Source organism: Acanthopagrus latus, chromosome 19, assembly GCF_904848185.1.
Source record: "Acanthopagrus latus isolate v.2019 chromosome 19, fAcaLat1.1, whole genome shotgun sequence".
Taxonomy (NCBI): domain Eukaryota; kingdom Metazoa; phylum Chordata; class Actinopteri; order Spariformes; family Sparidae; genus Acanthopagrus; species Acanthopagrus latus.
In genome coordinates, this window is record NC_051057.1 from 17,218,817 (window position 1) to 17,244,701 (window position 25,885).

General features: G+C 39.6%; 2 protein-coding genes across 10 annotated transcripts in view; one reads left to right on the forward strand and one right to left on the reverse strand.

The window, feature by feature from the left end:
• The window catches only part of LOC119008276, a 29,468-nt gene extending 9,367 nt beyond the window's left edge, over positions 1 to 20,101 (forward strand). Inside the window, exons 7-11 of one of the 9 annotated variants that reach the window (XR_005071381.1) lie at positions 1,932 to 2,041; positions 13,859 to 13,933; positions 14,064 to 14,213; positions 18,598 to 18,652; positions 18,764 to 19,233. Coding sequence is in view for 5 of the 9 variants with exons in the window: in XM_037078369.1 (XP_036934264.1) it covers positions 13,859 to 13,933; positions 14,064 to 14,213; positions 18,598 to 18,652; positions 18,764 to 19,065 (582 nt within the window). In the remaining 4 variants the exon portion in view is untranslated. Of the gene's footprint in view, positions 1 to 1,931; positions 2,042 to 2,120; positions 2,400 to 13,858; positions 13,934 to 14,063; positions 14,214 to 14,748; positions 16,216 to 16,396; positions 17,354 to 18,597; positions 18,653 to 18,763; positions 19,234 to 19,317 lie in introns of those variants that run through there. The other 8 variants (XR_005071378.1, XR_005071379.1, XR_005071380.1 and 5 more) reach the window with 8 other exon arrangements.
• A 690-nt stretch (positions 20,102 to 20,791) lies between these two features.
• On the reverse strand, positions 20,792 to 25,052 carry en2a (engrailed homeobox 2a). The gene is made up of 2 exons (XM_037078368.1): positions 24,529 to 25,052; positions 20,792 to 22,550 (listed from the first exon to the last, which is right to left on the reverse strand). The coding sequence occupies exons 1-2, from the start codon at positions 25,016 to 25,018 to the stop codon at positions 22,231 to 22,233; spliced, it is 810 nt and encodes a 269-aa protein (XP_036934263.1). The 5' UTR covers positions 25,019 to 25,052; the 3' UTR covers positions 20,792 to 22,230.
• Between the last annotated feature and the right edge of the window lie 833 nt (positions 25,053 to 25,885).

Here is a 25,885-nt window from a genome sequence, read left to right on the forward strand (position 1 = left end):
GCTGGAAAACGGCTCCACTTTGTGCAACAGACAAAGTTTTCAGTGCAACAGATTTTAAAAATAATATTGAACAAACGGGAACATGTGAAATTACTTTTGTAAATTGCGGGTTATGACCTACATGTTGTACTTTTTGCCAATTTCAGCGCAATTAATTTGTATTTGGATGACCGTTTTGATTCATTACGAAATTATACTATTTTGCTTTCATGCCTTTTTAACTACCTCACCAATGCTTTTGATGGAATATTTAATGTAATTTACCAATGCACATCAATAAAGATTTAAATAAAATTTCAAAACAGAAATTTAATTCCACACATGTAATAATATATTGTGGCAGTATAATATTAACAGTAAAATGTGAATTTGTTTGCCGTGAAAATTTCGCCTGCGATGCACAGTTTGCGCTGTTGATTAGTATTTTTCATTCCAAAATAGAAAGTACAAGTTAATATAAAACATAAAGTGATGAGTAAGTCCTGTACGTGAATTTAAAAAAAAACTAAAGCAATGAAAAGATATTTTGTCGATGGGTTTGATGATTTAATCTTGTTATTTGAAAATTTCACCGTGTGATTATTTGAGGTATAATTAGTTCTCAACGCAGTTAAATAATGTTTTCAGTACTTATGAAAAAATACAGTAAATGCACGTTTAATAAAAAGTGATTCGGGCATTTTAATTATGATTTAACGAAAGAGCACTTTTCAATATTTCAGTTGAGTAATTAACAACATTAAAATGTCAGGTCGCTATTTTGTGTCTAATTCGTGCGATCATATTATGCGTCTATTTTTTATATTACTTCATTTTGCAGATATTGTGGAATTAAACACGGTGCCATTTTCGTTGCAGTAACACATGTGCATTCTAATTCTAAAATCTAATAACATAATACTATGTTTTTTAATCCTAATGTATAATACACATAATGATAATTAAAGCAATTAAATAGATATATAATGGAGGGTTTATTCTATATTGTAAATATATTGCAGTAACTAAAAATTCTTAGTATTAAACACGATCTTTAAATATTTTAAAACAAAGCTACACAGGATGTAAATGCATGGTAAATGCTAAAATCTACCCTTCGCAGCATTTATTTAAAAGTACTGTACATTGTGATGTAGAACTGCTAACTTGACTCACTCAAAGGTTCAGGTGACCTTTACCCTCCTGAATACTTTTTTCGTCTAAAGTTAAGACCTTGTGTGAAAGCTAGACTGCGCTCTGATGCCACGTAACACAACAGTGGCTGTCAGTAACATATTAAGCTGGCCCTCTGCTCTGTTGCCTTGAAAATAGAGAGAGAAAAGGCACTTTGGGTTTGTGCATGTGTTGTGGTTTCATTAGGGAATGAAGGCACGTCGGAAATTACCAAGCCCTTTATTTATTTTTGATTTGATTTATTTTTTTCGCGCGATTTATACCTGTTGACCTTTTTGTATATATGAAAAAACAACTACTTCACCATATTGCAAGTTAATTAGGAACCAGACAGTATGGATGTTTTAAATTGTAATAATGCACGCTTTTAAACTTAAACTGCTTCAGCTGTTGTCAGACTTGAAATGCTGAATGAATTAAATGGCAATTCCTAAACGATGCTACAACGCTTTTGATAATTTGCTGTACTGTTTTGCGTTGTTTAGTCGTAATATTTTTGCCGATCAGTTCCAGTTGAGTACATTTCCTTTATGACTGTATTTGTGATGCCTTAATGATAGAATGGCAACATGAGTGACTTGTTTATCGGGGTGGATTTTGCGAAGCATCTCGTCCTCTGCTCGAACGCAGTTTCTGGGGTATGAAATTGATCTTGGGTCAACAGTAAGATCTTTGCCTGGAGATAACAGACCTTTTGTTTATCGTCAGCACAACCACAACACACGACTTACTGACAGAGCTGAGGGTTTTAATTTCAGGTGCAGCCACAACATCAATATCAACGTCACATGAATATTAGACCCTCATTAGGAGAAGGCTGCCTTGATGACTGTACTGTGAATGGTTCGAATACTTTTTTTTCTAAAAGGTAAGTAAATAACTTGATTTCTTTGACTGCAGTGTTGTGTTAATGTTTGTCTGCATTTTTTTTTTTCCCACTGACCCAGCCAGTCTTAAGATGTGCACATGCAGCATGTCCGTTCCCACTCAGCTGCGTAACACTGACAGCTCCAGCAATACTTCCTGTTTTAATTTGACTGCAAATCCACCACTGACTTTTAAATGGAGTGTGCTCATCTATAACACCCTCATGAACGATACAAAGAAGGCTGTAGGCCTGGGTGACCACTGTTTGACTGCAGTGCAAAGCTGCATGCCTGCTTAAACTGAACAGCAGCCTGAACGAGCACTCACTTTCTGGAAGGAAACTTTTGGCCTGAGATGAACTCCTGCTATTTTGCTTAACTCTTAACTTTCACTGAGTTCTTAACACTTCCCGCTAGATTTGAGGGGGAGAAGTTTTGTCTAAGACAGGATGTCTAACAAAACCGTAGAATATCAGGCTCAAATTCATCAATACCTGAATGTTTTAGCTTATTTTTTACATGAAGTTTTTAATGTTTTTTCACCTTTTTCTAAAAAAAAATCGATGAAAGCCGGGGTTGCTTTTGGTAAGAATGGGTCAACGCGAGTTATCTAACCCACCTTGCTCTTAGCTGGGCTGCTGGGCAGGCCAGACCTCGTTCAGCTTTGGTATAAAAAATTGAACGTAAAGTACAAAGTGTCCTTTAACCCTATAGGCACAACAGAGCATTGGCCAATCCTGGATTTTACAGCCAGATGTCGATATTACATTCTGGTGGTGACAAATTGGCAGATATTTGTTTTACTAGGTCCACATTTTAGAGTTGGAATCAATCAAATTCTGTTCTCCACAGTTTGGTACAGTTGAACAATAAAGTGATTGTTCTTTCAAACATCTGCTCAGACTGTAATCTGGTACTCTGAGAACCAGGCTGAATGAATAGCAAAACAGTTCGCTCAGTTTTAAATTTAGTTCTTTTTAACCCTAAAGATGCCGGAACAGAAGCGTAACAAAAGAGAAACTAGTTTAAGTTTTGTTCACTATTTCGTTTTTGTTTTTGTTTTTTTTAAATCTCAGGTGTAAAAGCAATATCACAGTGGCTACTTGTAACCCCGATTGGCAGTAGTAGGTAGAATCTTAAGTTGTGGACTTGTTTAAATGCTGAAAATCGAGTATTTCTCCCAATCGTTCTCATTTCTCTCTCTTTATGTAATGAATATGTAAAAAAAACATGGCACGGCATTAAAACTTTCCCAGTTAGAGAGCTTAGCTAAAAGTTCCCTTCTAAGTTGGATATGTGAGACTTCAGGGTCTACTTGCATTTTTCCCTAATTGGGGCTTATTTTAACACACCTGGAATACCTGCTTCACTTTGCCATTTGACCTTTTGTGAATTAAGACGGCAAGTCAGAGTTAGAGCTCGTCAACCCCGCGGTACATCATAGCAAGAGGAGGCTGCACCATGACTAATTAGTAAATCTCACTCCTCTCTAAGGTGAGAAAAAAAAAAAATGATTTCCTTTGCAGCGAGGTTGGGGGTTGATGAGTAAATACCCACCTGCACCAAGTTGCAGTAACCTAATAAGTCTCCCTGGACTTTGAAAGTGAATATTTCATATTCCACTGATCTCTAACAGCTTTTCTGCATGTCTCATATTTGAGTCTCTATAAGCCATCTAAGATGGGTAAAGGGGAAACACAGACTGCAGGGTCTCTTTCCTGTGACACAATGGCGTGGAAAGGTCAGGCCTAATGAAGTCGGGGGTGTGACCCCTAGTATTCAGTGACTTTGCATGGGCCCCCATCCTACCGCTGCAACCATGCCAGTTAATCCCTTTTTGATCCTAATTGATAGGCATTAACATGATCCTTATCCAGGAGCTGTGTTTTGTCTTCCACAGCCCTTCTCTCTGGGTGTCAGTGACACAAAGTGTGAAAGCGTTAAACCAAATGTGAAATTGATATTTTTCATGTTTGTGTGCTTAAAATCTGCCTGCGTTTCCAAACACTCACACAAAAGTGCTCAATGTTCAACGTTTGCCCTTTGAGGCTCTTAACAGGACTTAGCAGATGACCTCTAGAATCCGACTGTGATGTGAATGGTACCAGCCCATTTCCAGTTTGTTTTCCTTTGAGCCCTTTTATCTTCATCACTAGGTGATTACTGCGTTTAACTGTTAACTAATTACCCTCTTTAAAAAATGTTTGCACTGACTCTAAGTCAGGGTCCATGTCACTTTTCTGAGACAGCAGACACTGCAGGATTATTTCAGAAGTGCAGGCGTGGTACCAAGAGCTCCCCAAGAGCTTGAGTAACTTCTTTTAAAAATATTTCATTGAAGTATCTGAGCTTCATACTGCTAACGCGATAGCCGCTTCAAATTTGAACATTTTTATAAGAAAAATCAGTATTAACAGGAACTCTCTGGACACTGAAAAAAACCTTTTCGTTGCTTCTTAAAGTTTTATCCATTTTTTACTTTTGCTTGTTGCAATTAGAAGTGTTATTCATCTTAACTAAACTGTGTTAGACCTCTTTCATGTTGCAACATCAATACCCAAAGTGTTCCAATATTCTTAACTTCTGTTTTGGTTGCCAACAGTTGCAGTAATTTGACATTTTGCTCCACGTTTCAAAAAGTGTACTTTATTAATTCTAACAAATTCTATCATCATGAAATGCCTGAAACTGAATTCAGTCCGAGCAGTTAATGACTGAATATTGCAAAAGGTAAATAAAAAGCAAATTATTCATTATGTTTAGAAAAGCCTAATGAGCCCACAGACCAGTTGCCAAGAAATATGAAAACAGAACAATGTACGATTCTGTCAGGAAAAAGAAAGGACTCGTGCAGATATTTAGGTCAACACAGTGAGGTTTTATTCGAATGTTTTTGTATTGCAGGTGCATGCGGACAACTTTAAAAATGTAACAGTTCAGCAGAAATCATTAAAGTTAACGATAACCTGACATCACTACACCTTCAACGAGTTTTTCTTTTCATTCATTCACATTGTGAATCGATAATCAACAAATGTCAGACACCGTTTACATTGATTATTGACTGATTATTCTTGTTTATTGTTATTTCGCCTTCTCATATTTCCAAGATTACAACGGGTCAAGTTGTAGTTGATCTATAGCAAAAACAGAGTACTAATAGGTGTTACTTCAAAGGGGAAGTTAAGATGATGAGTTCTTATCAAAACATACTGCGAGAGAAAAGTTTTTGAAGAGTGGAAAATTGTTACCCGAGTGATATTTTAGGAACTTTTTCCAACGTGGACTGAGCACATTAATCGACTCAAAGTGCTTTTTACAAAACAACATCCATTTTCTGGATACATAGAAGTCTTTTTAAGAAATTTTACTATTATTTAAAAACACATTTGACACCTCTCTTTGCCTCATATTCGTTCCCTGTTTCCTTATTTATAATTTGATTTTCCTGGATGCTTTAAAATATTTTTATGCTGTGGGGCTTTGCCTTTGGAGTGAGCAATTACTGTAAGTAAACGCAGACTAGCAACCTGCTATAAATACGCATGATTCACATTTAAGACTTTTTGAGCTGATGCAAAATCACAACAACTTTCGGTAAATGTTTTTGCTCTCTTTAAGATGTCCAAACATCGATCATGTCTGTTTTGATTTATAAATGCGTGTTAATCCAAAATAAAAAAAAAAAATAAAAAAAATAAAAAAAAAAGCCTGCTGGTTTTTAAGCCTCTATATGGACAACCATATGTGTGATTTATTTTTTTATTTCCCTCAGCACTCTCAAACCTGCACAATTAAGAAGCACGTCTTGCCATTGTGCTCAGCAGTGTGCAACAGCCCACTTTAGCTGGAAAATGCCAGGTGTCGTGTTGGTTCTTGTTGGTTTCACACAGCGACTCGAGTCCCTCCCTGGAACGCAGTTCTCAGGTCTCCATAGGATTGAGTGTTATTTCCAGCTTGTTTGTTGCAGTGTATAATGAGTACTCTGTAAGGCCTGATGACATAATTTGGAGATTGCTATGGAAAAATAACTAATTATGGAGCTAAGAAACTACAGATTGGGACCACGCTTGTGTACCTCACTTGACTGGCACCACCTGCCCTTTATATGTCGCACTCAAATCACTTATCCCACAGTTGTGAAAGCGAGCTGGTGTCTGCCAGTTATGTGCAATCCCCAGCAGACACATGCACACAGAATCAGTAGTGGGCTGGACCTAACAATGTCTGTTTTTCCTTTAGGTTTTTATTTACTCACAAACAAAGAATTGGATGTAGATGACGTACAGGATTGAGAGTCTGGTTGATTTGTGAAAGCAGTGAGAGGAGAACTCCCTTCAGTGTCGCTGTCTTCACTGAGACGGTGGTGAGAAGTGAGGAAGTCAGAGCATCGCAGAGAAAATTCTGGAAATATTTCACTGGATGGTGTTTGTCAGATGTTGTAGCTTGACCTGCTGTTGGTGGAAGAGTTTTGGTTTTGTTGCGTTCTGTCTAAGATATTTCTCTACGGGTATTTTGGGAACACACATTTAGCAATGCAGATACACGGTGTACGATTATACGCAGCACTGTATGAGGAGTTTGCTTGTGAATTTCATTCCTCTGCATTATTTTTTTTTTCACCACACCTCCTGCTTTAAAAAAGTAGCAAAAGTAGTTCATGAATACAAAACAGTTTTCTGTTTGTAAGACGTCAGTGTGAGATTGTCTGAGCTCAGAGAAAAGCGAGTTTTTACATTTGTGCCAGCGTTGGCACTGGTTTCTCAAGTTCAAATAAGTTAAGTGAGAATATAAAATTGTGATAATATTCAGCTGTGGGAATAATAATTGACTAATATCTACGGTGTTCATATGGTTCCCACACATTCAAAGATTATGTTTATTATGTTTAATGTTTTCCTAAGGAAAAAGACAAAAACTGTTGTGACCTTTGTTATGTATGTATTTTACCGAGTTGTGTACACTGTCCCAAATATTTACGATGTTCACACCCAGATCAATTCATAATTTCATTCAAGCTAACAGTGCATTTTGTGTGGTTGACTTTTGCTGTAAGAGTCAGAGAGTGTGGAAAGATGTTGGGCGAATGAAACTACATGTAACGTGAATATAACCATCTTTACCTCGTCCGTAAACCTTTCTGCCCGACTCACATAGATAGATTTACATCAGCGATCATGGTTGTTGAACAATGAAGACGACAACTCTGATGATCCCACACAACTTCACAACGCCGTTAAAACTACATTTGTTACTGATTTGATTGAGAGACCCCTAGCGGCAGAAGTTCCATTGCTAGTTCATGCACATCTTAAAGAATCGTTTCTTTATGGGAGTTGGTTTTCATGCCAAACACACTCACGGTGAATGCCGATGATTAATCGTGCTCCATTGGGGATGAGCAATGCAACCAATTCGAAATGTGATCAGTCGATTAATCATTTAGTTGATTGGGGAAAATCACTAAATGGATCAAAATGAAAAATCATAATCTTTACTTTCATCACTAACTAGCTCGGTATTATGCTAACTTCCCTCTTCACTCTCTGTTATGTTTCCCTGGAAGCTGTAGCATCTAGAGGAGGTCACTGCTGCCTTGAGTAACATTATTGATATCCCTGGTTTAAACATATTGGACATATGGAAAATGTAACTGCACAGCAAAACATTTATCAAACATGTCTTCTAGAGGTCCGATATAGTATTCTATATCGGTTGCATGATATTTTTCACCAGTATTGGCCTATCACTGATATATTAGTATCGATGTGATCAATCTCAGCCGATACTAAAGCTATTAAGAACATGATGTGCATATAGACTGATGTATCAATATCAGAATTTTTTTACCCCCTAACATCGGCATCGGCCCCAAAAACTGCATATCAGTTGGGCACTAGTCTCTTCGTTAGTCTCTTTGCACCAGCGTGTTGCCATCTTGCCGCATTTGCACCTCAACAGAACTCCACAAACAGTTTGGCCTCAACTTGCCTTGCATTTTGTATTCTCTTCTGGTCTACAAGCCTTTTTTTCCAACTGTTTTTTTTTTGTGTGTGTATTTTTTTGTCAATAATTTCAAGGCCAAAAAGTTTTTTCTTCAAGCAAACAAAGAACAAAGAAAAGCAAACATCAGCCACACCAGTTTGTGTGTTTTCTTTCAGAGGTCAGACTTTCAGTGCTGTAGGGAGCCAAAGCAGGGGCAAGTGTGCAGCATCATTAGAAAAGGACACCCAGTATATTTGGTACCTGACCGTCCAGGCCATGTTTATGCATGTCATAACATCGTTTGACCGTAACTCCACCAAGCCCTCTGCATCATAGAGCCTCATCTCTGAAGTTTGGAAGTTTTATTTGGTGCTGAGTGGAAAAAAAACCCCTCTTATTTTTGAGTTTCATCACAAGAACAACAGACGGATCACAGCACCTAACCTGCTGCAGTTTGTTCTCTCCATATTGTTTTTATTTTAGCTGCTTCTCCTGGAAATGACACAGATGAAAAAAAAAAAGAGAGAGAAAATTCTGATGTAAAATACTTGCAGGATGTTGCTGCATCACAGCAGGGATGAGAAGAGCTTGTTATGTATAAAGTAGGTCTTTCAAGACACTGAAGTCTACAGTAATTTCCACTCATCTCAGGATATAGCTGTCAAAAATCAGACCAGCAGAGTGTCATTCGCACTCAGTGCATTTTTAAAAATCTGCTTATTTATTTGTACCGTTTGGCCATTTTCAGGTGCTTTCCCTGATTTCATTCCTTTGCTGTGGGACTGCAGTTATTTCTCTCGTTATTTTCATGCATTTGATTTCCATCTGACTTTATTTAAATGTTGATTTTAAAAACAGATGACTGAAGGTGGATGGGATTTGTAATGAAGCAGGTAGAGGAAAGATGGAAAATTAGGATGTGTAGAGAGAAAAAAAGTTGTAATGTAAACTATTCATCTGCTTTACGTAATACCTTTTAATGTAAAAAAAAAAAAAAAAAAAGAACACACCTGGGATGCTGTATATTTAACACTGAAGCACATTTTCAAAACAAGGTGTTAAAAATTACATGAAATTCTTGTACTTAAAATCAGCTTTACATAATTTTGCTCTGCACTTTCAAGATAATGAGAGAATCTTTATCAAAACCTTGGATGTTCTGTATGCCCTCGCTCTACCAGTAATATGCAAGTTTCTCATGATTCATTAAAACATCACTTTGTTCTGGCAATACTTTAATTTGGATTTTTATAAATCCCCCCTCCCATATCTACATTTAAAGTTAGGATGACGGGTCTATCTGAAACCTTGAGGATGAATTCTGTAGTGTCATTTGTTCATAGTTCAGGTTCCCTTCTCATGATTGGTGGACAGAGGGACACAAGATTTAGAGAATCCTTAAATATTAGATTCAGGCTTAAAGCAAACGAGCCCAGTGATTTGTGGCTGTTTTCTGCAAATAGTATATGTTTTGTGCTCGTGGACGGTGCTTCTTTTGTGCTTGTTTTTTGTCTTGTGCCAGTCAAGAGCTGAATTTAGATTTTCAGCTTTATTATGAAACCAGTTTTCATAACGAAGCAGGTGTAGTCCCATATGGGCAGGCTACTCAATCTTCCTTTATTTCTCCATGCCGCACCATTCACCTTTCTCCTGACAGAACCATTCAAGATCAAGGGCGGCATCACCTTTGCCACTAATGAGGCTGTTTATTTACCAAATTTCCTTGTGGACTGTGAGAGAGAAACAAGCCATGCATAGCAGAGCATATAATCAGCGTTGGCAAAACAGAGCTCCAAAAAGCCCCAAGTTATACATTTTGTGACAGTATAACACATTGTAGTTTACCTGAAGTAGCTGTTAAACATGTAAACGCTCAAAGAGGCTGCTGAAGTGAACAGACCGCGTTATTATAACACGAACAATAGTCATGCTGGATTTAAGATCGGACGTACTCTACAGAAGAGAGACATGAAGACTCTTGGACTGGTCTTTTACTCTTATTAACACTCCAGAACCTTTTATTTGAAATTAGATTGATCCCCATCTTAATGACAGTTGCTGCTTTATATTCATCTAATGTCATTTCTACAAAGAAAACAGATGATTATGTCAAAGTGTCCCAGTGTTGACAGCAGAAACGTCCTGGTGACTGACAACTCAAACAGTCGTGCCCTCATTTGATTACACCAACGCTGGGCTGTTATTCTGTAGTGTCTATATACTAAATACTTGACCAAAAAAAAAAAAATCTAAACTCTGAGGTAACTTAATCACAATTGCAAACAATATTATTATGTGGAATGCCGTTAGCAGCATTTTTCAGCCATAATAGAGGCCGTGTAATCAGCACTTGGATTTCTGGGAGTCTTCAAGGCAACATGAGCTGCAATTAGCGCCAAAATAATGTGTGTCCAAACAGCAGCTGCATCCGCTACAGGAAAAAAAAGGGAAAAAAAAGCGAAATTATTTGATATGGAAAAGGAACGATCACCATGTGCCAAACACTGAGGCACAGCTTGGATTGAGGTGGACTGGACACAAGGTGAAAACTAACCAGTGGGGATATGACTGGCATACAGCAAGCAGATTATGAGGTTGTAAATACTGCTAATGGGCAATCAACAATGTGGATTTAGTAAATTCAAAGTTAAAAATCGATGTACTTTGGCTTTATTAGTCACGTTTATGCATAATGTACTATACGTCTTAAATTATTTCCACCTTTTATCGACCGCGTTGTATTAAAAACTCAAAACTATCACATATTTTAGTGTTTTTCTTCTTATTTCCATCACAATTGGATCCACGTGGTACAACACGGATGAGTTTAAACTGATGAAGAGCCTCTGGGCATTGATGGTTTGCAATAATAATGACGTACGTGTGGCACAGTTCTCGTCTTTGGTGCACAGCAGAACTCCATTTCTGCTTAAATCCCTCCATGATTTGCAGACCTGCTCATCAGAGCCCTTGCACACTGCTTTATTTGCTGATTTAGATTGGGTTCCAATCTCTGCGTCAATGTGAGAGGCTTTACTGTATGTTTGCTTATCTGTCCAGCCATCCCATCTATTCAAACAGCGTTCCTTTCATTTAAGGCTGGGTGCTGGCTGGGCTTTTTTTTTTTTTTTTTTTTTTTTCCCCTTCTTCTTCTTTCCTGGGACCTTTTCTGTTATTTTGGGACCAGATGGCGAGGGGCACGGAAGCGCCTCTTTTGTCCGGGCGCCCCTGTGAAAAGAGGCTGTCCTCCCTAATGTAATCAGCGGCACCGGAAGGGTCCATTTTGGGCTGTGAAAGAAGACAATTGGGTCTGGACACGTCTAGATTACAGAAAACGCAGAGTTCATCTCCTGACCCTGCCCCCTTTTGACCAAAGGCCCTGGCAAGGAGGATCCTCATCTTTGATCAGTGGAGGGTGGAGGTGCTGATCCGACCTCATGAGGGCCAAAGGCCACCCCCACCCCTGCCCTGTTTACCCTGCACTTGGCTGCTGCTGACACCTCCTTCCGGAAAGAGCCAGGGGGTGGTGGGTTGGTTTGGGCAGGGGGGGGGGGGATACCATGACCTGTCTAGACACTGTAGCTTGTTGCCCTGGTGTTGCCAAGGGGACATAATGAACTTTGACCTCAAATGTAGTTGGTTAGGAGCCATCCTGGTCATCCAAGGAAGACATTTTTTTTTTTTTTTTTCTTTTTAATTTTCCGAGTTGGGGGTGGGGAAATGAGGCGGGGGTATGGATGTGACCCACATAATACACAATCTGCTTTGAGGGACCACAGGCATGAATTTGTTGGCAAAACTTACCCTTTTTTTATTTAATTTTACCAGTAAGGATACAAGACGTCAGGCTAGAGAACAATATCCTTCACCTTTTGCCTTTCAACTCTAAAACAACAAAGTTTCTTTCCTGAGAATTTTGTGTTTGTTTGCTTTAGCTCATCTGATCCCACGATGACTCTTGGAAGGATTCTTTTTGTTTTGTCTTCTAATTCGTGACATACCCGTAACACCAAGGAAGTCGAGCTGTGTACGGTTCATGATTGTTTTTTGAGTTTTATACATTTCTTGGACATTTTATTTCTCATGGCGCAGTAAGTAATCTTTGAATTTGATCTGTTTTATCATGTAAAATATGACATTCAACAGGCAGTTTGTTGGTGAAACTAAAAAAAATATTCTTTTATTGATCCAGTATTTTGTTAAACTGTTTTGCCTGTAAAGCTGTTTTTTGTGTTGTGGCTTGGTTAGCCAATACATTTATCCATTTTTGGAAAGACAGAGTGATTTTATTATTTTTCTTTATGAAAATTGTGATTTATATTTCTGTAGGATGAGGTACCATGCAACACGTCTTCACAGCATGTACTATTTTCTTAATTTGTATTTAAAGTTAAGAGTTTATTCATGCATGATTTACTGGGGAAAAAAAGATCTGGAAATATTATAGATGCATCACTGACATTGACGTACAACATTTATATCTAGTATTTGAATTCTAAACACGTGAATATTGCAAACCAGATGAGTTTAGAAATTGTTTTGAATAATAAGAATGAATTTCTTTGCAATGATGTGAAATAGTAAGAAGGGCGTAATTGGTATCTTTATTCTCCAATTCCAGTGTTTTACCGTGCATCATCATACTTTGTCCTTTAACCTTAAGTCCCCGTTTTTTGGCCTGAACCACAACATAGTGCAATGTGCGAACTGGCTTTGATGTTGAGGCTGCTCCTTCAGGAGTGGGTGTAGCGATTCTACCATCATGGCCGCCACTACCAACCCCGCCCTCTCGCCTGCCACTCAGGAACAGTTAAAATGGCAGCATGCAGCAAAATGAGTGAGAGGGAGAAAGAGAGAGACGCCCACTACTGTGAGCCGAGGCACGGTCGACTGAGCCGCAGCTCGCCTCGTACGCCAACTCAAACTGAGATGATTATTTTTGGTGCATTCGGCCCATCTGAGCACAATGTCGACTCTAAAGAAGTCTAGACAGGTAGACTTTGTTGAAATCAATGAAGGGTTAACCTCTTTTGTTACAGATTTATCCAAACTCGAAACAGTGCTCTATTTTCAGCCACGGTTCGTGCGGATATAGAACAAAATGTCGCCATATATGCTTCTTTCAAATCATTGAATTTCAGAAAATTCATCCAAACACAATGAGCGTTAGGCGCCGCCGCTCATCAAGCACATGCAGCTTTATGGAAAGCATCTCTGCAAAATATCCTTGTTTTGGATTCATTGTGACCCTTACCACAATATAATGGAACATTTTCTGAACTCTTCACCCAGGTCTTTGGCGAGCTGCCATTTTATTCTCCAAATTATGGGTTGCAGCCTGGCACAGTGAGGACGAGCGCTTGCTGAATGTCGCTGAATTTTCTGCTCTGTAGCATCAAAAATGTAAAAAAAAAAAAACAAGCTTCATCATACATATACTGCATGAACATACACATAAACATGCACATATACATGTGTCTTAGTTGTAGTAAGTCTTAGTTTGGCTTGTCAGCATTGGCCACAGCATCATTTGTATTCTGAAGTGGTGCAGTACAGTATTTCAGTGACTGTATTCGTTTTTACTGCAGAAGGAACAAAGTGCTGTGATCAGTGATGATAGGAACCCTTTGCTCTTAGTCAAACAGCTCTATGCGTGCGCTTATTATGTCATCCAACTAATACCAATTAAAGGGTATACGCAACACCAAGCCAACGCTGTTTCACTGAGCTTAGAGACCCATTTAGACTGGATCACAGGGCGTGGATGTGTGGATGCAGTCTCAATAAAACCCTGCGAAATTAAGTATTACACCACAATCATGTTTCTTTTGCAGGTCTGGCTTCCACACTGCATAACAGCTCTATTGCAAGGTATTCCACATCCACAGCACAGTGTGGAGAATTTTAAGGTAAATGTCCAAATCTCCTATTTTTAGGCCTTCCTACCTCACACTGAATGACATTTTATTATTGCCTCTCAGTGTGAATATGTTGTTTTCTTCCCCCCTTTTCCTGGTGGTGGTGGTGGTGGTGGACTAGGAGGAAGATGTCATGCTAAGGATGGGTTTTGGTGATGATGTTGCTGCTGTTGATGCGGCATCGAGCTCTCACTTTGTGCCTCTGTCAGCTATGATGCGTAACCACAAAGTGAGTGACAGGCCAGTCCCCGGGGAGAGCAGGGGGCCTGAGGTGAGTCAGATGTATCCTTGACCCTGTCTAGCTGTGTCAGCAAGCAACACAAACTCTGTAACAAAGGCCAGAAATGGCATGACTGTACATCTTAATTTAGTATGTAGAAGCAGAATATAAGGAAGACTAAGAAACACAACCACCTTGACAGGTTCTGTTCGAGATATGTGGTTTTCGTTGCATAAACTCCCCCGACTTTTAAATTATGAAACTGTAATGAAGCGTACCACATTCAGCTGATACCTGTGGACCTCTTGCGAGCATTTGTATTTCCACCAGAGAAGTCCATGTTTTAGTCTCGGTTCTGTGATATTGTTAACAATCTGTCTCAAACATGAACCAGGGACTGATTCTGCAAGATATTCAACATTGTTTACTTGAGTGCTTCACAGACACAGTATTGAACTCAGGTTAAGACTGTGACAAAAGATGTCGGAGAGAGAAATTGTTTCTGTGCAGTCAGAACCATTTTTAAAGCTTGTTTATTATGAAGGATTTGTTTTGTTGCATACCTATTTTAGGTTTTTTTTTTCAGGGAGCTCAGGAGGCAGGAAAGTAGGCCCCTTGTAAAATGTTCTGTACGAAGTTTATTTCAAAGAAACTCGAAGATCGAATTTGAGAAACGTTCATCTGCAACTGGAGCTGCTCCAACACTTAGCAGTGATCTTACTTTAGGTATTTTAAAAGATGTTATCCACATCTGGCCACTAGTCAGTAGTTGGTGCTTAACAAAACTTTTTCTCTCATCTGACTGATGTGAAAAAATATAAATTGCAATAAAATAGTCGCCATATTCATGCAATACTTCTGTAGCTTCTGATTTGCCTTAATATTAAGGAAAGAATGTAAAGTTTAAGCCACATGCATTTTACACAAAGTATACTTGCATTACTGTTACTATCATTATGATTATTACTGAAACAATGAGGCGTTTATCAAGTAGTCCATCAACAGACAATTAACCTACAACAATTCCAATGATCTGTACATTTAAATCCATTATTAGGAAATATCCATACCTTAACTGGCTCCAGGCTTTCTGTCGTTCTACAGACGATTAATCGACCGAGGAAAACTATTTTGAAAAAGAAGCAAAAAGTAATGAATGTAATCGCTAGCTGCAGTCCATGTTATATTGAGGATAAACAAAGAAATCAACTAAAAGTGCATTTTACACATGATAACATTTGTATTACTGGTATTAGCACTAGATTTAGTTTTGAGACAATTAGGTGATTAATAGATTAGAACGTTGACCTACAACAGTTCTGATAATCACTGAGTTTAAGTCATTTAACAAGAAAAATGTTCCAGCTTCTAAACTGTGAGTAATTATTGCTCTTTCCTTTTTTACCTCATCATAAATTCAGAATCTTTGTATTTTTGTCTGCTAGTTGGACCGTCACCACCTGAGCTGGAAAACTGTGACGGGCTTTTCATTTAGTGTTTTCTGTCATTCTATAGACGTAACGATTAAAACGACTGCTGAGAAATGTAAAAGAGAAATAAATCAGTAATAAGAATAAATGCTAGTTGTTGCCTGTGTAATAGTAGCTGTAAAGGTTAAGTTAAAAATACACTAAATGTGCCTTTACACAACATTTTAACGGTATTGTCAGTATATTTACTGCTGAAACAAGTAGTTGATTAACAGAACGTGAATCGACTACGATTCTGACAATCCAGAAGTTCCAGTCATTTATCAGGAAAAATGTAAACTTTGACCGGTTCCAGATTCTAAACTGTGAGTATTTGTTGCTTTGTTTTCTTTTTTAAGTCATCATAACATTCAGTAACTTTGGGTTTTTGACTGTCAGCAGTTTGAGGATGTCATCTCATGCTCTGGAAAATTCTGATGGCCTTTTCTTTGTCGTTTTGTAACCTGAGTGATTAATCGACTGATGCAAAATGTAAACAACAACAACGAAACGGAAACGATTTGCTGTTCATGTTAAGAGCAAACATGAAGTTAAAACTAAACTAATTGCACCTTTTGCACAAACTATGGTTGTATTTCCGGTATTATTTTGTTTAGTGCTCAAACAAATAGTCGATCAGCAGAATGTTAACCTACAACAATTCTGATAATCGATTAGTGGAAGTCATTTGTGAAGGAAACTTGACCGGCTCCAGCTCCCAGTATGTGAGTATTTGTTGCTTTTCTCTCTTTTATGTCTTCTTAGATTCAGTCTCTCTGGAGTTTTGACTGTTGGCTGGACAAAACAAGCAATTTGAAGATGTAACGTTATGCTCCGGAAAATTGTGATGAGATTTATTTGCAGTATTTTATTTGCAGTCACTGAACGATGAGACGACTGATGAAAAATGTAAACAGCTCCAACTTGAGCTCAGGAAAATGATTGCTAGTTATAGTCGGTGTGAACATAATGTTTGAAATAAACCAAAAGTGCATTTTACACAAACTAAAGTTGTGTACTGTCCTTGTATTTAATACTAAAACCATTAGTTAATCATTTAGTCAATTAACAGAAAGTTAATGTTCAGCACATCTGGTCCTCAATAAGTTAAAGTCATTCATCAAAATAAAATGCTAAACTTTGAGTCACTCCAGCTTCCAAACGTTGAGTGTTTGTCGCTTTTCTCTGTTTTATGTCATCAAATTCAGTATCTTTTTTTTTAACTGTTGGTTGAACAAAACAATTTGTAACCTCATGCTCTGGAAAATTGTGGCTTTTTTTTTTTTTTTTAAAGGATTGTCTTTCTCTTGATGGATGCAACTTTTAATCGATTGCTGGGAAAATGTAAAAAATAACAAACTGAGTGATGAAAATAATGGCTTGTTGAAGCCTTTGTAATGTTGAGTGTCAACATAAAGTTTAAAATAAACCTATCGACGTTACAAGGTTTAAAATTGTTTTCTTAATGTTCTGTTCAGGAGGAATATCTGCTTTATATTACATTGAAACTTTCTGAAGTGTTTTTCATTGTAACACAAAGAAATTTACCCAAGCTGTTAGAAATGTGAGATCAAATGCAGTTTGCAAAAAATTCCTGGTTGAACTTAAACAACTGATGCAAGCTGCACCGTCCTCTGAAATGACTTTTTATGAACAAATACTAACTTTTTAATGTTAACTCTTTATAAACAAACATCATTTTGATTTCCACATTTTTTCCCACCCCAAAGCAAGAATAAGAATAATCTTTTTTTGGGACACATCGATGATTCATCCAGTGCAGAAAAGAAGCACTGCTGGTCAAACCATTTAATAAACAACTTTGTGAAATTTAATCAAAGTTAATTTAACGTTTTAATTCACTCCCCAAAGCAAGAAAAACATCCGCTCGCGAAACCAGATACGATGGCTACATGGGAAAAAGTTCACAGAGAGTTGGTTTTTTTCCCCTGAATTTCATCAAATGAACAAAAAGAATCTCAGTTGAAAAGTCGTGCATCTGTTTTTTCGAGGGGTCGCTCAAACACGGTGTGTGAAATGAGAGTTGCCTGGGTGTGACTTTTGCAGAAAGCATCCGCTTGCTATTGTCTGCCTAGTCAACTTCTGCAGGCCCCAGCGCCCTGACTTCCATACATGAGAGATCAAGGGTTACCAAGGTGCTTTTGAGAAAGGAGGGCTCAATGTGAGAGGGGACAAACCAGTCCACAAAATACTCATTTCCTTTGCATGTTAGGTGCCCTAGTGGGGATTCAGACGGGGTCACTGACACAGCCACTGGGTTTTTTTTTTTTTTTCCTTCCCCCCTTCGTTGTTCTTAATGGAAAGTGTTGCTCGCCTTTTCAGTGGCTTGCGACTGCTATCTGCTGCCTTTTTACAGTCCGCGGCTTGATAATATGCTGAGTTTGGCCAAAAGAAAGTTTGTTCAGACTCTGGCTGTTTATCCGGTGCCAGACAGAGGCACCTCATGTAGAAAAGGTAAAAGTAATTCTGTCCACCTCTCATTCTTGCCAGAAAGTTCAGTCACTGAGCCACGGCATTAACTTGTATTCTAACAAGATTAAAATATATTCGTCCTGGGGATTAGCATAGTTAGGTGTCCTTTTGCCTCTTTTTTTTCCTGCACTGGTGCGGTGACAGTGGGCTTTGATCTGCGTTGCGAGGCAAGAGTCCTGGCTTGGACCTAGCCATTCGAGTGCCAAGTGTGAAATTGGCCTGATGTCATCCCCATTCTTCACCTTTTACATCTTTCACCACTTTAATTATGTTTCCGCCACAAAGCCCAGGCACCTCCGAGCAGATTCCACTCCGGCCGTAGGAAGCATTTAGAAACTGTGGGTAAATGACACAGTAGGGGAGGGGGGAGGATGGTAGGGAGAGGTCATAGCAGGATGGGGGCCCTTTTGTGTTTAGAGGTAGACATTGATACTTCCCTGATGTCTCCTGTGCTCACTTCCATTTTTTTGCAGCATGAGAACTTTCAAAAATTGGCAGCAACACTCCAGAAGATAACTTTTATTCCAGGTATTTTATTATTATCATAATTTTTGCAGCTCATTCCTGTTCAGATGTTTATTTGTCAGTCTTATCTCTCAATATTACTGATGATTCCTGTCATATATTGTGTTTACACAGCAATGCAAGACTTGTCCTATTGCGTGAAGCAGTCAAAGGCCCAAATAAAGACCGCTCCTGATCACTTGACCACTTCTGGAGACAAATTATTCTCCGACCAAAGCTTTTGTTCCAAGGGGGGAAATGTGCGCCACGCAGCCGTACAGCTCCAGCTATTGTTCATGCATTGGTGTCCCGATCTGAACTTCAGGGGAGCTTCCCTGCCTGCGAATATTTTGATGAAGGTTCCTATTGACGCGCTGAATGAAGGGCCAAAACAACAGGGGGATGTGTGCGTGCTAGGAGGATCGAGAAATGAATGAAGTGTGCAGAGATGTGTGCGTGCCAGGCAAGAATAAAAATAAAAGTGATAGTAAGACGTGTGTGTGTGTGTGAGTGTGAGAGAGAGAGAGAGAGAGAGAGAGAGAGAGAGAGAGAGAGGGAGAGTAGTGAGTGAGAAAGCTGTGTGTGGAGAATGGGTTACTGAGGGGCGGGAGGGGGGGAAACCAGCCACCTGCAGCCATGACAGGCTTTGACCTTCATTGCTCTCTCTCTCGCTCTCTCCCTCTCTCTAGTGTGTCTCTCCTCCCTCCCTCCTTCTCTCCCTCCCTCCTCTCTCTCCCCCCCTTTTTCGACTCCCATTCCTCGCCTCGCGATAGAAGCACAGGCTCCTTTTCAGCGAGCGGCGAGGAAGACTGACCGTCATGAAGACAGTGCTGGGAGCAGGCCTATCTGCTCTAATGCTAGTCACCGGCCATTAGACGTGGCGTTCAAAGACTAGCGGTGCAAGTATGGAAATGCAGATAAGGCATTGTTGAGGAAACATGCCTGGGAATTGTTCAAGGCTTTCCCTTGCATAATGTTTGGATGCTTCTGCTGAATGTTTTAATCTCCAGCCCCATGAATTTGATCCTCCATGAATGTGATCCCGAAACCGCCCATAGAAGGAGTGGGCGTTTTCTGCATGGAGAGGATTGTCATGCTATGCAAATTAATAATGTGTGTTGATTACATTTGTGAATATTTGACATCTTGGCAAACACTCATTTAAACTGTAATTGTACATATTTCTCTTTTTTAGCTTGTTTACTTTTCTACATTTTTGAAGCCCGGCGATGATTGAAGGTCACATGTGCAGATTCAACCAGACCTCTGTTGTTGTTGTTTTTGTTTAATGTTTTTTATGGAAATATATCTTCACTTAAAGCCAGAAAACTTGTTTGTGTATAATCTTCAAGGTTTATTTACTCTTCTTTTGCAGTTTTTCAGGAGGCAGTTAATTACACAATTAATACATGATACAAATTATGTACATTTATACCAAAGAATACTTCCAACATAAAATAAAAAATAGCATTGTATTCTACAACTCTGTGTTGTAATTTTATTTAAACATGTTCATATATAGATAGATATACGCTGATGAGTAAATTCATAATGTCGTACCAGCAGTTTTTCATAAAGGCATTAAACTTGAATAGTCTGCATTTGAAGTAATACTGCTTCTCTGATTCGGCACAGTTCTGTTTCATAAAAAGTTCACACTTGAACTTTAAGGCAAAGTGTGTTTCTGTTTGGTGGATTTTAATTCACACACACTTTTTGCAGATACACAACAAAAACACTTTGAAAAAGGCAAAAAGTCCACAATTTGGTATGGATACAGTCTGAAAACTTAGCTCGATCAACAACTTCCGTCCGATAAAAGACCAAAAGTTTTTATAAACACAGTTATTTGCCCAAGTACAACAAATTGCAGCTTTCATGCAAAGGCCCCATAAACTATTATTCATTCACAAAACAAACAGAAACAAAAAACAAAACAAACCAAAAAAAAAAAAAAAAAAGGAAACAAAAAGAAGTTATTGCAAGATAAACAAGCAGTGTAAACACCTCAGATATCTACTCTAAAGCAACACTGGTCATTGGATAGATTTTTTTTCTCAATATAATCTATATAAATACACATATGAAGTCCTTTCAACAACGATAAGAGATTTTCCAACATTTGTAATACAGTCACTGACGGATTTGCCTTCTTTTTAATGATATATGGATATGTAATAAAACTGTATATAGAGAAAGATTTAACAAGAACATCCAATAACCTGCTTTTTTTTTAATAGTCTATGCTCGGAAGAGTGCGCAAAAAAAGGGTTGTCATCATTGTCTTTATGCTACAGAGTTGTTTCTGTGACTTTAACAGGCAGCATCATAGCCTTCAATTCGTTTAGCTACAAAAGAATGATTCATATTGCTATTTTTTTTTTTTTTTTTAGAAACTATAATAGCTGCACTGATGCATTGGCACAAGGAAGGGTGGGGGGATTACGCACGCATATCCGTTTTAAAAAAAAAGGCTGATGAGACGACCACAGACAGAAGCAGAAGGCCCTAGCTTAGCATGTTAGTTCAGTGGCGTTAGAAAAAAAAAAAAAAAAGAAGAAGAAAAGATCCGCTCCCTCCCTCCTTCAGTGGTGATGATGATAAACTGTTGCTCGGTGATGTTTGTTTTTTTTTTTTAAAACTTATTTTTCCTTCTCTTTTTACAAAAAAAGTATCAAAAATTCATCGTCTGCCCAATTAGCAACTCGTTAAAAACCACCTTCTCTGTCCATTGTGTCTTTTTCTTATTTTCTCATTTTAAGTTTTCTTATACACCAATAAAACAACCAAAAAGGAGAAAAAAATAACCCCAACAAAGCGTGGAATATAACATTAAAAAAAAAAAAAAAAAGTCGTGTTAGCATTTATTTTTAAATTCACAGTAGCCTGGATGCAGCAGAAAAATATTCTTTGGACTTCAGTTTTTGTTTTCGCTCCACACTGACAGATGGAAAGTGCCAGTTTTTAAGTATCGATGTAACAAAAAAAAAAAAAAAAAGTGATGACAATCATGGGGGGATAGCAGTAGGCCTATAGGAAAAAAAGAAGGGGTGTAAGCATTGGTAACCTCCTGTTGGGTGGGTGAGAGGGGTGAGGGTGGGGGTGGGGGGGGGGCAAACAGTGAAAACATACCTTTATACAACATCTTTTTATAGACGTGATATTGCAGAAATATCTCTCTCTCTATTTTTTTGTTATTTTGTTTTTGTTTAAAACGATTTTATGCTGGTATACTCTACACACTGGCCCTTTTATTCGATGAAATTATTGCATTGTAGGCTTGACAAAACCTCCCATATCACGAAAAGTCACCATAATATTCCTATAGAGACTCTGTGGCGTCGTTAAATAACCCTGTGGGGGGTGGGGGGACTCTCTGCAGTCCACTGACCTCACTGTGGATTTATTTATTTTCATTTCCTGTCATGGTATAGAACTTTATGGTATTTTTTTTTTTTTAAATCTGCTGTGGTGTCATTAAATATTCCTGTAGGTAGACTTTCGCAGTGATATCTCTTTAACAAAAAAAAAAAAAAACACATCTATCATAGGACTACTATAGGTTCTGTTTCGTCAGGAGGCTGCTGTGACTTCTCTGGAAATCAATCGCTGTCTGATTTTTCGTCTTTCGACGTGACGGTGGCGTGATTGTACAGTCCCTGTGCCATCAGGTGCAAGGCCAGGCTGTTTTTAGCGCCGGTGGCCTTCTTGATTTTGGCCCTCTTGTTCTGAAACCAGATCTTGATCTGGGACTCGTTCAGGCCCAGCTCCTGCGCCAGGTTCTGCCGCCTCTGCTCGGTCAGATAGCGATTTGTCTGAAACTCCGATTTTAGTCTTTGCAGCTGCTCTGCTGTGAAGGCCGTCCGTGGTCGCTTGTCCTCTTTGCTGGCTGTTTTCTTCTTTGGTTTGCGAGATCTTGGCCCTGTGGTGTGGGTGAGATGGAGGGTGGGGGGGTCACAGAGACACATACACTGGTCATTAATGTGGCGATAATCAGACAGAAACTGCTTTATAAACAACTTCATCAATGTAAAATATATGTATTTTAAGGTTTCCTCATCAAAATGCCCACCCCACGTATACATACTATACTGTCCTGCTACTTTACATTTACGTCAGTGCCTGCAAATGAACCAACTACTCGTGCGTAAAAGGTCATTTAAAAGGAAAATGTAGGTTTTCTAACTTCTTCTAGTCTCCAAAGTGGAGAAATTAGTAAACAAATAGCTTCTCGGACGTTTGTTATCATTGTGTTATTTTGTCCTAAGGAGCTTTTTGTATTAAAAAAAATTACAAGATAAGTTTCCCTGAAGCGTTTTGTGAATAAAATATAAGAAAATAATAAAACCCGAGGAGGTTTGATTGTAAAATGTTGACACGTCCACTGAAGAAAACACCCAAGAAGCAAAAACCTCCCCTCCCTCCCTGTTTCTATCCCACTTCCTCGCTTGCACACACACACACACACACGCACACACACACACACACACACACACACACACACACACACACACACACACACACACACACACACACACACACACACACTGTATAGTAATAAGGAATTATTAACCAATAGGAAAACAGTGCAAAAACCATCACCGACGCATTTCAGCGTTCAGTGTTTTGCAGGTGAGCTGGATGTAGAGGATTCATCTGAGTGCAGCTGCTTTGCATTTTTTTGTTTTTGTGGGCCACTCGAGAAGCTCCTCAACGAGCAAACGTGGAGAGAATCTTAGGGTGCACATTATTTTTTTTTTTTTACCCCCCAATCTGAGGCCTGTTCCGGTGGAGCTTCGGACCGAGTGTTTCACTGGTCCCCCCGCCCCGAACAGGGTGCGAAACACTCATGGAAACACATAACATAGGCCGAGGCTTTATGCTGATGAATCAGCTCGTGTGTGTATGTGTGTGTGTGTGTGTGTGTGTGTGTGTGTGTGTGTGTGTGTATGTGTGTATCAAAACTGTGCAGCTCTACAACTCGTAGTAGTCGCCTACGCCACTCCATACAGCGTTACATAATGCATGAGAACAAGTTGTACTCCACTTTTGATGGACACTGAGAAAATATACAGCACATATTAACCTCATGGCGGCCTGAGATGTTGTGACGAGTGTTTTCTTTTAAGTAAAGCTCCTAAATAACACTCAAAAAAAGTCTCTATAGGTCGGGCTGCTGGGAGCGTCCACCGTGACAACAGATGCATATTTAATTCATCCCAAACACAACTCGCCAAACGCACCGATAGAGCGAAAACACAGCCCCGGAAAGAGCCCCAGATATTATTTTGAGGGGGCAGCAGATGCTCCGGGAGACGTGCAGCCTTGTCAGCGCGCTTGTGTTTGGTGTATGAAGGACCCCCAGCATTATCATATTCATAACCCGAGGAAATACGCGAGGAGGGCTGCCTGAACGCGAGAGCATTTTCGCGAAGGAAAAACCCCGTGCGTAAAAGTGCCCCAAACGGCTGTTTTTTAAAAAAATCTTTTCATGCGTTTGGTAAGAAGTTAAAATATAAATATTTACGGGAAGTTTGGAGGCTTAAAACGAATATTTTTTTTTCTTTCGTGCATTTTTAAATAGGCCCACTCCCTTGCTCGCACGAAAAAAAAAGCCAGTTTTCATATTTGATTTTCACATTTTTTTCCTACATCATACGAGGGAATCGTGCACATGCAGTCCACCACGCGATTTGTCCCGTGCCTTTACTAATATTTCTGCAAATTCTACGTGCATTTATTTTTTCGGATAAATCTCTCTTCTTTTGCGCAGCTCTGCACTGCTTCGCTCCGCTCTACTCGGGAGAAGTCGGTCAAGGCATCCGGGGTCAGTGTTACGGGGTATTTCAGGTTACCGAGAACACGGTATAGAGTGAAAACGCATGCACGGTGCCACCAACCTGAAGAAGGCCTGTCCGAGTATCGGGTGCAGTAGACCCAGGCTGGCCACAGCATGGGCTGAGACGTTGATGATGGGTTTGAGCTGGCTTGGGAACTGTCTGAGTCTGAGCTTAGGCACTGGTCTCCGTTCTCCCCGCGGGGTTTCAGGGGCTCTTCGGCGGCTATAGCGGGCTTCTTGGCCCCGGTAACCGTGTGCGGGGTGGAGGTCCCCTCCGCCGGCACCGTGCTCCCCACTGGCTCGGTCTGAGGCGCGGCGGGGCTGTTGTGGCTCTCCCGCGATGCCAGGCTACTCTCTTCGCGGTTTGCGCCCGCGTCCTTTTTCCGACCGAAATCCGGCCGCAGGATGTTGTCGATGAAGAAATTGGTGACCCGGTGAGGGATCTGCAGGTTCCCCGGCGCCTGTAACAGGGGAAGGATGGCTCTGTTGGATTCATCCGCCGACTCCTGCCGCTCCACCACGTCTCTGTTGCCGTGATCATTTTCTTCCATACTGATTCACTTTCCCCGCTTTACTCTCTTTAACCCCTTTATCGCTCTCTCTGCTGCAATAAAATTGGCAAAGAACTTCGGGGTGGGGGGAGAGAAATTACGATTGCGAAAAAAAAAAAAAAAACCCGCACGCGTAAAATAAATAAAAAAAATAAAACTCAGATTCTAGAGAGTGCCTTGGACACCATGCAAAGCCTTGCGGTAGTGTCCTCTGAGAAAAGCATACTTTTTTGACATATATTCCCTCAATCTCGGGTTACAACTGACACCGCAGAGCTAAAACATGTGCCATTTGCGCACCATCCAATTTATTTGTTATCCGATTTCAGTGTGCCCAGCAATGCCTACGCCTAAACTAAACTAAGGGTAAATAAAGAGGCTCCTAAACTGATGCTCTAATACTCTCACTCTGGAGTTTTGTTCTTATTTTCAATACGAGCCCCCCGAGTGACGTTTTCCCACCGTCCTCCCAGACACGTGCCTTGGACCAATGGGGTGGCAGAAACCGGGCCACGTGACGCAGACACCAGAGCAGTCCACAAACGCCCATCCTCGCCTTAGTAAAGGGAAAGAGTCCTGGGCTGACGGAGGAGGAAGCCTAATTTAAATCCAGTGCATGCTCCCAGATACTCCCCGATAATTTCACCAACGTTTATGAACATGCAACTGATTTTTTATCTATTTCTTATTTTTTGAAAGTTGAAATTCTCAAAGATAAACACGACGTTGCTTTTTGTGTTTGTGTTCATGAAAACAACCGAAGCCTCGCTTGTGTGAGCGGGTTGTGGGGACCCCCGGGGTCGCTTTGCTTTGCTTGCCTGCTCTGCTCGCAGGGCAGGGAGGGATTCCCAATAAAATGAGGAATAG

What these genes read in the sequence shown, in the direction of transcription:
- en2a (XM_037078368.1), bottom strand. Translation starts at nt 25,018, where the DNA reads ATGGAAGAAAATGATCACGGCAACAGAGACGTGGTGGAGCGGCAGGAG. An exon ending in CTCGGACAGGCCTTCTTCAG is followed by an intron (nt 22,551 to 24,528) that starts GTTGGTGGCACC and finishes CCCACACCACAG; the next exon opens with GGCCAAGATCTCGCAAACCA.